Raw genomic sequence first — 13,484 nt, forward strand, 5'->3', positions numbered from 1 at the left:
TACCCTGAAAGTTTACAAAGGAGCTACTTCAAAGGACAGGGACAACCCCTATTCACACAGAACCCCTAGGTAGGCAAAACTATGAGGCAGGGCTCCCGACAAGGGGCACGGCCCACAGAAGGACCACGTGTTGGGCAGCGTAAGTCCTGATGACCTCTGCAGCAGCCCTGGAGAGGGCCCAAGTGTGTGAAACACAGTGACCGTGTGGGACCAGGCACTGGGGAAAGGGACAGACACTCCTGAATGCGTGCTCCACAAACTACGCAACAGCACTCTAAACTGCAGGTCAATGGCATCAAAAAGGCAACTCTGAGCCCTGACCTGAGGCCATCGATTATAAATCAGAGGCCTGGAGGTGCCTAACGCAAAAGACGTGGCAGCTGTACGGGGAACGGTGGCACAACCCAAGCCCAAATCCCCTTCGACTGAGGGAGTAGACCAGGCAAGAGTGGACAGTGCTCAACTGGGCTCCGCACAATGAGGACAAAGGTTCAAACCACTCCACAGCCCGGCCCCTCTGTTCCTTACCCCACCTAGGATGCAAGTTCACTGTCACCACCCCTTCCTCCCTGGAGCTGTGGTCAGATCTGATAAGAGTGATCAATTTCCTGCCAGGGCTGAAGGTTACGCGCGTTTTAGGGATCCCAGGGACGGATCAGATGCCCTCACTGGCCTAGTGCACACAGCCTGCCTGCAACGCACACAGAGGAAAGGCTGGGGCCTCATCCCATGTGTACCTCCGCCCAGGCTTGGGGAGGGTGGTTTCCTTACTGGACAAAGGGAAGTGACAGCAAAAGGCCAAAGAAAGCCCAGTGGAGGGGCAGAAAGCGCAGCTGTTTCCTCTTTGCTAACTCAGCCACCTGGGTGTCACTTCCTCAGGTAACAACTGGAGGCGTGCAGAGAAGAAAGCAGTCCCATAGGTTGTGGTCTAGAAGACATCTTCTCTGAGGACCCAAAGTGTCCCCAGGACAGTTCTGGTATGAATCTTCTCGGGAAAGAGCTGGTCGGTCAGGTGACCCTTGCTGAGAAAGTCCCCAGGCATCCAGAAGAGCTTTTGGTCATCTTATTAAGGTACAGCTTGGAGAATCAGGGTGTCTCTCACACATTCTGAGGAGTTCATCTCTCATACCTGCCCCTTCCCTCTGTAAGGCAGGCCCAAAAGGTGGCAGTCATTTCTAGAGAGGCAAATGGACTTCTGAAAGGGGAAGGCCGTGAGGCAGGCAAAGTCTCACAGCTGGAGAGGGCAAGTGGCCCGGCCTCAAGGTGAATGTCCCTGGGGCCATCCAGCCTCTCTGGGAGTAAAATTTGTCATCTGGAGACTAGGCAATCTCCATGGGACGAGGTAGGTTTTGGAGCCCTGAGACCTAGCTCAGTGCTTCAGCCGGGCAGTTAATGTTCTCTGCGGTGTCCAGGGATTCCTGCGGACTCCCTGAGCCTGCACATCGCCCCTCACCCAGATAGTGTGGCCGCTGGCAGCAGCTTTCCACCGTGAGGCTGTTTGGAGACTGCCCCTTAGCACACAGAAGTATCAGAAACACCACCATCACCACCAAGGTTCAGGAAACAGGAAAGACAGGGCAGAAAGAATATCACCAAGGGTTGAGGTGTGCTGTGAACAGCAGTTGGGGTGACCTGAACAAGATCAAACCAGTGAGCATTCCAACATGGATGGGGAGGGGGCTCCTGAGATCCCACCCCCAGCTGAGATGCTATTGACTATCAACACTGCTGGGGAAGCAGAGTCAGTTTCCACAGGTGTGGCCCTTGGCAGGTTGGCCAAGCGCCAATGGGCGGTGCCACATCCATGAACTAGGGAGTAGCACTAATTAGACTTATTGAGTTATGGAGGAAACAAGGGGGGACATGAAAGAGGGGCACATGGGCAGGGAGTGGGGGAGGATGGAGGAGGGAAGGGGAATTGATCCCAGTACACTGTCCACATGTATGAAGCTGCCAAAGAAGCCATTTGAAATGTCTTTAAAAGAAAAGCAAGTCTTTCTGACCACTAGCTGTTATTTCTATTAGGACGATCCAGCTGCTGGAATACATAGGTTTACGGTGGGGGATCAAATAAATGTTGAGGTCATATGAAGCACCGTCGTCTATGAAACTTTGAGTTCCCAAGGGTGGAGGACAGTTCAGACCCACACGACACTGGGACTCCAGAGACAATCCATCTGGGTTCCCACTGAGTTCTTCAGAATCAGGGCCCCAGACACCAGAAGGCAGGCCCTGCCTTCTTCATGCCAGGGACAATGTAGGGGGAGATTGTCACTCTGAAATGCTGCTGCCTCTGACCTGTCACCCCGACTGTTGAGACCTGACATAGCCTCACTCCTGCATGCCCCCTATTTCCCCAAGAGCATGGGTGTAGTAAACTTTTATGGTGGTCTGATCACTAGGAGTAAAGGCTATAAACATGAGGGGCTGGGGTCCAGCGAACTCAAAATCTCCAAAGTAGACCTAGAAAAGGGATTTAGTGCTGACCACGTCAGCAGGAGCTACCCTACAGCCAGCTGGCCTTCTCTTCCCCTCCCTCCCCCTCCCTCCCTCTCTTCATGTGTGCTCGTACATACGTGTTCATGCACTTGAACGTGGAAGGCAGAGGTCAGCTTCCAGTGTTGTTTCTTAGACACCATCAGCTTTTTAAGTCATTACATTTTATGTGTGTGTGTGTGTGTGTGTGTGTGTGCGCGCGCGTGCGTGCGCCCACACTCAGGTATCATAAATAACTCAGAGACAACTTGCAGGAAATCAGCTTTTTCCTTCCACCAATGTGGGTCCCAGAGATCAAAATTAGGCTATCAGAGTTGGCAACAGGCATCTTGACAGGCTGAGCCCACCTGCCTACACCAGAGTTTATCATTGTCCTCAGAATAATCCCCAAGATGGCCAGACTAGTTAACTAGCAAACCCCAGGGGCCTGTGTCTCCACCTCCCCAGCGCTTGGTGCATCCTACTATTTTTTTAAACATGTTGGTTCTGGGGGTTAAACTCAGGTCTTGGTGCTTACACTTTCCTATCTTCCTGACCCCCTGCAACCAGTTCTGAGCCCCACCCCCACCCCAATGCTTATTCTGTCCCCATCCCTTGGGAGAGGTGTCTGCCCTTGGGCTCTGAATCCCCTTGGCTGCTATCTGAGGACCCTGGCTCTCGGCCCTGATCTTCGTCACAGGCTCCTCTCTCCTCACCACATGCATCTGAAGCTCTGTGCAAATCTCCCCTGCATCTTTCCACCCGCAAGGCATCACTTTCCCCACTCCCCGGGGTGTCTTCCCACAGTTCCATCTCCGTCCTTGTCTTTCCCAACCAATCCTCCTCACTCCCGAGTCCCACCTCCTCCATACACCTGGCTCCCTTGGAAACTCCACCTACACTGTCTCATTATTAGCAGATGTGGGAACTGAGGCACAAGGACACTAGTAACCTGTTCCATATGGTGTGGCCATGAGTGGCGGTAGGTCTGGGTGTCCCAGCACTTGAGTACCTCTTATCCCTCAGGACAGTCTGCCTGGATTTACTTGTCATTTCTCCCTGACTCAGCTCTGACGGGGAATTGAGTCGCAACTGACCAACTCATTAGGGGGCAAGATGAGAATCATGGCTGTGATACAGAATAGTCTGAGTAAAAGCCCTAGGAGGATATAACTTCCATTTCCACATCTATAAAATAGGAACAAAACCACACCCGCTGCCCCACACTGGTGTTGTAAGGCCTGGACAAGATGCCCTCCGGTCAGCTCCTACCCTGCTTACTGTGCTTCCCAAGGTCCTGGCTGGACTCTGGTCAGCCCTGTGTATATAGCAGGGCTTAGTCCCTGATGCTACTATGGCAACTTGCCTGAGGTTATCTGAGGCCTCTCAGTGGCCTGCCCACTAGCCCGGGCCCCGACCCTCTCCATTCATCTGCCTGCCCACAGCTCCAGTGCCTGCAGACAACAGCAGCCGGACCAGGCAGGAGGCAGTCTGCACTCTGGGGATCAGCCTGTCCAAACACTGACCGCTCCGTTGGAAGCTTCCATTATTTTTGGCAATTGTCAGGGCAGAGAACATCATTGGCCCTCACTCAGAACCTACTTCCAAAGCCAGAATCCCCACCTCATTTCCCACACACACCCCTTGTCCTTCCTGTCCCCGAGGCTTCTGCCCCAAGCCATTATCCCTTTCCTGGATTCTCAGCAGTCAAGATGAGTAAGTGTGACTACTGTATGTATAACTCTATTCTTCGCTTTATTTTCTTTAATTAGGAGGCAAAAGAGAACAGCGTTGCCCATTAGACTTTTCTGGCCAAGAAACTAACTGCTCAGTGACTCAGGCCGAGGAAATTAGAAGGCAATTTCCAGGGATGGCCAGGCAAATCCTAAGTCAGAAGTTCCCCCAGCACTCCGCTAATTCACAGCCCCCACAGCCCATTAACTCAGCTGGCCCCAGAATAGCTCTTTGGAAAAAGCAATAGCTGGTGCTCGTGTTTCTGAAGCTGGACCCAGGCTCACTTGACATCAAATGAGTTTATTTTTCCCTTCCCTGCCCTTCCCCTCTGCCTGCCACCACACACAGTGACTCCAATCCTGGTGTGCCCCCCTCAAAAATCCCTCATGCTCAACTCTGCACAAAGTCATGAGAAACTGGCTCTGCTCCCTGTCCTAACGGTCTTGAAGGAGGTGGTTGGTCGTTCCATGAACAGGGAGTCTCCTCAGCCCTGTGATTCACCCCTAGGTCACTTCCCTCTACAGAGAAGAAATGGTTCCCATTTATACGCGCGCGCGCGTGTGCGTGTGCGTGTGTGTGTGTGTGTGTGTGTGTGTGTGTGTGTGTATGTGTGTGTGTGTGTGTGTGTAAGATGGGGAATGGGTGGCGCTGACCTCTGGGGCTCATCTGGCTAGGATCCTTCTTGCCCTCTCTTTACCTGGAGCAACCTCTTCTCTCCCAACCCACATTCTTTTCCTCTCCGCTTATTAGGACTCTGTCGCTAGGCACCAGTGCTCAGCCAGGATCCCCTCCAGGTCTGAACAGCTGCTCCCTGTTTACTGGGTGTCCTGTATGCTGGGTGCTTTCCATGGGGCAAGCAGCCCAATAAAGTCTGAACAGCTGGGCCTTCCTTTCGGTCCAGTCTTGCCTTTTCCCTCAGCGTCATCCATGGGTCCTAGACGCCCTTGAGTGCTTTGGAGATGAGAAGCTTCTGTGAGGTTACAGGTGAGGACACTGAGCCCAGAGTCACTGGTTGGACAGTTAGGAGGTGCCAGAGGCCATATTTGAACCCCAATCTGTCCCGTATCGCATCTTTCATAATGCATGGCCCTAAAAAAGGGCTCTTGTACTTCTCACTCCTGTGGGGCTGAAGCCTTAATCTCAGAGCTTAGAGAATAAAAATTAAGAGCAGAGAAATGAATGAGTTTGGTGTCAATTCCTAAAAACACAACTCTGGGACCAAAACCAAAATCTATGATGATCTAAATGCAGGGAGAATGTATTATTTGCATAGGCCCACCTTTCATCCAGCTTTCCAGGAGTCACTGGAAACGGACACTGTCCTCCCAGGAAGCTCTCCCTCCATGACAAGTCAAACCCAGTTTCATGATGGCCAAGCTTCCTAGTAAGGCGACCCTCTAATGCCACCCGGGGTCACTCTCTCACTGCCATCTAGGCCTCAGCCTGGACTCACTAACAGCACTCTGACTAGAAAAGCCCAGGGTTTCTGCTTGGGAGGTAACTAACCTAGATCTGACTGGAGCTAAGTGGGAATTCCAAGCAACTAGCTAATTTCACCATGCTTTGGTTGATCCATCTTTATTTTTTTTTTTTTGGTTTTTCGAGACAGGGTTTCTCAGTGGTTTTGGAGCCTGTCCTGGAACTAGCTCTTGTAGACCAGGCTGGTCTCGAACTCACAGAGATCCGCCTGCCTCTGCCTCCCAAGTGCTGGGATTAAAGGCCTGCGCCACCATCGCCCAGCTTGATCCATCTTTAATAATGATCAAAGACACACGCGCGCGCGCACACACACACACACGCATACACACATGGTACATGTACACACACGCGCAAGCGTGCACACACACACGGGTACATACACACACGCGCAAGCGTGCACGCACACACACACACGGGTACATGCACACACCCGTGCAAGCATGCACACACACACACACACACGGGTACATGTACACACACGTGCAAGCGTGCACACACACGGGTACATGTACACACACGCGCAAGCGTGCACACACACATGGGTCATGTACACACACACGCAAGCGTGCACACACACATGGGTCATGTACACACACACACGCAAGCGTGCACACACACACGGGTACATGCACACACATGTGCACGCGCACGCACACACAGGTACACACATGGGTACATGCATACACACGCACGCGCGCACACACATGGTACAGTAAATGAACCATCAGGCTCCTTGGGGAGCAGGCCTGCTAGCGCTGGGCACCATGGAAGGTAGCTGCTGACACCGGCTGTATTTGCATTCCCTGGAGTCCTGTGGAGGATCAGGGCGTTCACGACTGGTATTTGTCTGAAATAAACACTCAGGAAAGGAAACAACTGTGAAAGCAGGACACCTCCCAAATCTAAACAGACATAATGCCTCCTTTGCTTTGGATAAACAAGCCTCTCTCCACCACCGTATGGCTCTAAACACACCCATACACACCTGTCAGCGCAAAGAGTTCCGCGCTTCTGAACTCGCATCCCTGTCAGAAGACCCTCGGGGGAGGCGGCTGTGCCTCGCATCTGGCATCTGCAGAGCCATCTTAAAGACAGGGTCTGAGGCCAAAGCCAGTTTACCTAAGGTCTCCCGAGGAAGAGCTCGTGAAGGGTAGGACAGGAGCCCTGCTCCCAGACAGGGAGGCTGACACCCCAGGTAGGGGCTGGCAGAGAGGAAGGAAGCCAAGGCTGGTTACACCATGCACACGATGGAAGATGGAGGCTACTTGTCTGCCTTTCATAAACAGACCTAAAGCACCACATGCCCCCCACCTCTGCAGCTCCCCCTCCTTGTAGAGATAGATGTGCACACCCTCTGCTGGATGTCCTGAAGGAACCTTCGCATGTGTTCCCAGTGTCCTGGAGCCAGAGCCGCTCCTCCTGCATGGGCCCCAAGCCTCCCTCATCCTCAACCTCTGGCTAACTTGAACATCCATAAAACCTCAGCTCTGCCACTCACCAAAGCACAGGCTGAGCACTCACTCTAGGTGGCGGGAGGTTGGAAGAGGACATGCTTCTCCAGTGTAGAATTTACCAGGACATGTGACTTGAGTGCAGTTTATCCTTCCAGCTAACCACGCCAGGGCAGCCTTACCCAGAACATCGGCCCTTCAGGGGTCAAAAAGGGAAGTGATCGCCCCAGCGCCCTACTGAACGCCTTCTCTTACTGGGCATCCTTGCGTCAGGCATCAGTGCCCAAATGTGTAGTGATGTCTATCTTCCTTGTCAGCCTCAGCCAGACTCTGGGTATCTTCAGCTTGGGGCCACTGAGCCGCAGTACTGTGATTGGCGACCTTGTGAGTGACCCACCTGACTCCCTGGTCCCTCATCTGTAAGGAAAGGGTTGCCGGATGTGCTGTCTGCCCCAGCCGGCTCCACAATGCCCCGCCACCCAACACACCCCTCTCATTGTTTTCTAGAACTCTGTGTGATCCCATCTGCAGGTGACATCACTCTCTGCCCCAAGAATCACATCATCCGTTCTTCCACGGAAGTGGAGATGACCCCGGAAACACTCTGTCTGTAGAAAAGGAGGGAATGGCCATTTCAAGGGAAGTGGACAGGACTTCTTTTGTATTTTCCACACAGTACGCTTTATTATCAATCTTAAAGCGCCAAGGCCCCTTCCTCTCAGTCAGACCATTAATAGCTATTTTTCAAACTGTCTTAGGCAGACTCTCAGCAAGTTAGCTGCTCTCTGACGAGGGCTTACTACCTAGAACTGAGCTAAGCACTTCACAAGGATGATGTCATTTAGTTCTCCCCGATGAAGTAATACTATTATTATCCTCACTTTAAAAGTGAGGAAATTAGGGCTGGAGAGATGGCGCGGCAGTTACAAGCGCTGGCAGGTCTTCCAGGGGACCCGGATTCAACTTCCAGCAACCACATGGCAGCTCACAACTGTCTGAACTCCAGATCCTGGCTTTCTGCAGGTACTTCATGCAAGTGCTGCGCTAACATGCATGCAAGCAAAACACTCATATATATATATATATATATATATATATATATATATATATATATAAAATAACTTTAAAAAATTTCGAAACAGGAAAACTAAGGTTCATGGAGTGTTAAAGAATGTGCACAGTGCTACACAGCTAGCTAGTGGGCAAGCCAGCCCTTTAAGGAGACCAAACAGTAGCCTGGACTGCCTTTCAATATTGCCAATAGCAGGTCTCGGTCCTGTTAGCCGCTGCTTTGTCAGTGTGCCTTACGTTGTAATCTCAGGCAGAGTCGCTCAGAGCTAAAATCTGATTGTTTAGTGTAAAATCCAGAGCTGGGAAAACACCTGCTGGGGTCTCAGGGCAGACTGCTGTTGCCGAGAGCAGTGAGGACCTCAACTGAGAGCTGGAAAAAAGAACCCTTAAAACAGCATACGGTGCCCCTCAAAATGAGGTCGACGCTATTCTTAACCCTGGAGCAAGGTGACCACCTGGTGACCCAAGAAAACCCCAAAAGTCTTCTTTTTCTGTAGGACTGGGATAGAAGTGCCTCAAACTTGAGACAAGGGCTCTCATACTGAGCAACCTCCTCAGCCCTTAAAGGAGCTTTTGGTTTTGTTTTGTTTTTGTAATGGCAATAGAAGCTTTCAACACCAGATGACAAGATTGGAAAGGATCCCCGTGTGTCAGGAATGCTCCTCCCGCACACCCCCAGGTCCGCCTCCCTGCCTCATCACTTTTACCTTCTCCCCAACCCGAGTCCAGCCCCACTAGTCAATTACAGAGAACCCTGTCTTCAGGTCTGCTGTGATCCAGGCAGAAAGCGTGGCCACGGGCTAGTAATACACCACAAACCCAGCCTCCTTCCAAAAAGGTGCATCAGAGACTAACGTGCAATCTAGGGCAGCAACCGACAGCCTGTTTTAATTGTTAAAATGAATGCTTTGAGCGTTCTAAATGCTCCTTTAAATGCCTAATCTGCAAACAGGAGGCTGTCCTACTGTCCCCACATCTTCTGTGCCCTGGGTACAGTACTGGAAGTCTCTTCTATCTCAAGTGCAGGAGCAGAACTCAGCAAGCCATCCTCAGGCAGCAAGGACACAGTATTATTTACTTCCAAAGGTGTGAAGGATTGGAAGACAGGACCGGCTGAGATGAAAGGGGACTGTCACACACCCTGAAACCCAGCCGGTCAACCGTAGCCTCTTCTCATTAAGTTTGGGGGAGGGGGGGAGGGGCGGCGGGGCAGTCAACCGTGCCTCGAAGACCACAGACCACATTTGCCTACTCGTGTCTGGAGACAGAGCATCACTTACGAGGAAATGACCCCGGCGAAGGGTCACGTCCAGAGGAGGGATAAAAGGAAAAGCCACAGTTCTCCTCACACCGCGGGATACAATGGCTTTAAGAAGGAAATCAAAGCTCGAAGCGAAAAGTGGAGGGGGCAGGGGGCAAAACGCTTCCTCTGTCCCCAGACCCCAGTCGGTGCAGGCAGAACAGCAAACGTGGAAGGCAGAAAGCTAAGCATGGGTCTCCGGTCAAAGCAACTAAAAGCATGCCGGGCCGAGTGAGCGTGAGCGTCCCGCGCCCCTTGGGAGCGCGGCGAAAATGCTCTTTCCCAAAGGAACTGCTCCGCAAGAGGCTGACGAAAGCTTCCTCTGCCATCCATCCAAGCTACGGGCGGACACATGACTTCACCGTTGTAACAGACAAGGGCAGCCACTTGCCAATTGCAATGCCAAAAAAAGAAACCCGGGACACAGGAGTGGAGGAAGGACAGAAAAGGTTTCCCTAGAGATCGCAGCCCCTGCGAACAGACACTGGAGCCAAAGGCAGCCCCTGGGGTCACAACTCTCTGGGACTTAATAGTAAGAAGAAGCAAGGGGCCACCCCCGGCCCTGGCTAGCCCCACACCGGGGCTGGTGGGAGCAGTACTCACATAGTGCTTGGAGGGGCTCCTCCGCTTCTCCACGTCCACCACGGTGGCATCTTGCACGCAGTAGGAGAGCATCTTCCCCACAAAGCGAGTGGCGCCCCCCGGCGGCGTCACCTTCTCATCCCGGCCGGGTTCCAGCTTCTTCTCTGGTTGCCCGGGTCCCCGCGGCTCCGCGCCACCCCTGGCCCACGCGCTGTTCGCCGCCCCGGCTCCCGGTGCCCACAACTGCGGCTCCCGGGCATGCGACTGTCCTGGAGGGCACGAGGGCTCCGTGCGCCCCAGGCGGCTCCCGTGGGCCTGCCGCGCGCCCCTTCCCTCCCGCGCCGCCGCGCTTGCTGCTCCGCTCGCCTGCTCGATCTCTCAACCGCCCGGTGGGGCCGGCGGGAACTGGCGGCGCAGAGGAGGGTTGGGGGTGTGCCCCGCCGGCGAGGGCACGGGGCGGGGGCCGGGCCTGCTGTCAGCGCGCCGGGGAGGGGCCGGTGGCGCCCCTGGGCCGCGCTCGGGCTCCTGGGGGCTCGGCGCTGGCGGAGGCTGTGGGCGCAGAAGGCGGAGGCGGGGCGGGCAGGGAAGGGGAGGGAGGGGAAGGGAGGGGAGCGCGGCAAGGGGAAGCGCGGGGAGGGGCTCCCGGCCGGGGGAGGGGCTCGGACCGACGGCGAGGGGCTGCAGCCCTGCGAGGCCTGGAAGGGCTACTCTGCTCAGCACCCAAACTCAAGGTAGCTTTGGAGGGAGACGGTTCGGGGCCAGTAAGCCCAGTGCGCCCCCATCCTGGCTTTCCGTCTCCTAGAGGATCTGTGGTCACCTTTCTGTCCCTTGTACTACTGCCATCTCTCCAGAGCTCTTTAAGGAAAAGTAGTTTATTACTAGCCTGTTACAGCCTACAGTTCCAAGAGGAGACCGGGAGGTAGAAGAAACCGGCATTAAATCTTCTGAGCCAGCTTTCTTTTGATGAACCACCTGCCCCCCTGCAGGTCACCACGGGTGAATTCTCCCCGGAAATGGAATCTATTGATCTGCTGCTGCCTCCACCATCGATCAGGGCCTGTGTAACTAACCTGCGACATCATTTCCCAATGACAAGGTTACAAACACCACTTTAGCCTTAAGCCCTGGGTCTTCTGGGACTCTCCCAGGGCTGGCAACCGGGAAGGGCGCACACAATGGTGGGAAAAATCCACTGTGTCGGGGGCCAGATCTTCATTAGCTCCAGGCTCTGGCTTCCTCACTATCCCTCGCTCAGTACTAGAAAGCCGCTTTCCAAGTCGCTTGCCCATCTCTGGTCTTTGAGCACAATTTTACTTAATTCAACATATCCCTCCCAACATCGGTTTCATCATTTTTTTTTTCCATTCTACTTTCAAATATTTAAAGGAGTAGGTGTTTTCATAACGAGTCCAATTGTTTCACAATACAGCAATGTTTTGTGTTTGGAGACCAATGAAGCATCCGAAATGAGGGCGAAGGATTTTGTGACTTTTTTTTTTTAATTTGCCTTGTCAGAAGCCCTGGGTCATTCTGAGACTTTCTTCTGCATTTACTTGCACAAAATATCCATTATAATCTAGCCTGAGAAGGGACATAAAGAAACTCAACCAGAGCACATGAAGACCTGACGACGAGTTCAGGACAGAACCAGGAAGGTGATTCATTGGTAAGAACACTTGTTGCATTTACAGAGGACCTTGGTTCCATTCCCGGCATCCACTCAATGACTCACAACCATCTATAACTCTGGTTCCAGGGGATCAAACGCCCTCTTCTGACCTCCTCAGGCACCCAACATGGTATACATACATACATGCAGGCAAAACACTTACACATATAAAACCTTTTTTTAAAAAAAAAAAACTTAAAAAAATTGTAAAAGAGTGCTGGTTGAGCGAGCAGGACCACCAGAGCTCAGAGCCACAGTGCTAAGGTAAAAGCCAGGGCGGGCATGAGCCTGAGAGCCTGGCACACGCGCTAGGGTCAGGACAGAGAAAGGATTGTAGGGCCTTGCTGGCCAGCCAGCCTAGCCACAGAAAAAGTAAGCTCCAGGTTCGGTGAGAGGATCCTGTCTCGAGAGAATAAGGAGGAGAGTGGGTATCAGCCATCTTCCTCTGGCCTATGAGTATATGTGCACACAAGCACACCCATGCAAGGGTACACAGACTATACATACACTCACAGAACACAGGCACAGACACCAGGCACAGACTTCTCTATCTCAGCGACATTGGTGGGAAGGCTAGAAGAAGGCGCTCCCTCAACAGGGAGAATGGTTACTGGGGAATGTCAGAGCCGAGTCTGTCTTCTTGAACAACTTCACCCAGAATGCATGCTCAGCCCTGAGCCGTGGAAGGTGGGAGGATGCCGGCCCCTCCCCAATTCCTCTTCCAGCAGCCAACCCTTCAGGAGAAGCTGCTCCACAGAAGCACTCAGCACTCCTCCGCTGTGGCTGCCCAAGCTTCTTGGTGCACTAATTAATCCTGATAAGCCTTTGCCTGCCTACAAACCTGCAGACAACCTGACATCTCTCCAGCCTGGTTTACAGAGTGAGTTTCTAGACAGCCAGGGCTACACAGAGAAACGTGGTCTGAAAACAAACAAACAGGGACTTTGACCCCACCCATTTTCTCCCTACCCTCAACTGAAGCATTTCTGCCACCTGCCACCTGCCCTGCACTCCTCCCAGAGCAGGGCTGTGTATGTGCCTGGCACTCCGCCAATGGTTGTCTTTTTGAATGTGAGGTCATAGTAGACAGTTGTAGATGTGGCTGCTGCAAAGTGCTATGTAGAGGCATTGGAGAACGGTGTCCGAGAAGCCCTTATCCAACCTGGGCTCCCTCCCAATTTCACCACAAGCCAGCCTTGTGCCCTTAGAGCACCCTGGGGATCTTTCTCGTCAGTCACCTTCTAGGCATGCTAGATGATGGGCAATTGTTCTGTAGAATAAGATCTCACCAGACCATTGCCTAGAGATGTGGAAAATCAAGTGAAATTTGGGGCTCCCTCCTGGCCAAAGTGATACGGACTGTGTTAACTCCAGCAGTTGGCCAGAGCAGCAACTGCTTTTCAGACCCTGGCTGACCTCTGGCAGGGACATGCAAGGCCTGGCAAGAAAAAGGAACCAGGTTCATACTTCTTGCTCAGTTTCTTCTCCTCATCTTCTTACAACTTCCTTTTAGCCTGGCCCTATTAACTTGTGTTTAGGATGCCCCTGACCCTGCTCCCAGGTTTGGAGTAGAAGTAAGGTCAACTTCCCAACAAAGTTGTTTGCTAGCTTTTAATCTTTTTCTTTCTTTCTCTCTCTCTCTCTCTCTCTCTCTCTCTCTCTCTCTCTCTCTCTCTCTCTCTTCTCTCTCTCTTCCTTCTTTCCTTCCTTCTTTCTTTCTCTA

At 52.8% G+C, this 13,484-nt stretch overlaps 1 protein-coding gene across 3 annotated transcripts in view; it reads right to left on the reverse strand.

The window, feature by feature from the left end:
• Sh3pxd2a (SH3 and PX domains 2A) overlaps positions 1-10,625 on the reverse strand; it is a 206,134-nt gene extending 195,509 nt beyond the window's left edge. For 2 of the 3 annotated variants that reach the window (XM_075974339.1, XM_075974337.1), the window contains exon 1: positions 10,114-10,625. In XM_075974339.1, coding sequence (XP_075830454.1) covers positions 10,114-10,185 — 72 coding nt within the window. In that variant the 5' untranslated portion in view covers positions 10,186-10,625. The remainder of the gene's footprint in view (positions 1-10,113) is intronic. The other variant, XM_075974338.1, reaches the window with a different exon arrangement.
• Positions 10,626-13,484: the final 2,859 nt, after the last annotated feature.

Source organism: Microtus pennsylvanicus, chromosome 5, assembly GCF_037038515.1.
Source record: "Microtus pennsylvanicus isolate mMicPen1 chromosome 5, mMicPen1.hap1, whole genome shotgun sequence".
NCBI lineage: Eukaryota > Metazoa > Chordata > Mammalia > Rodentia > Cricetidae > Microtus > Microtus pennsylvanicus.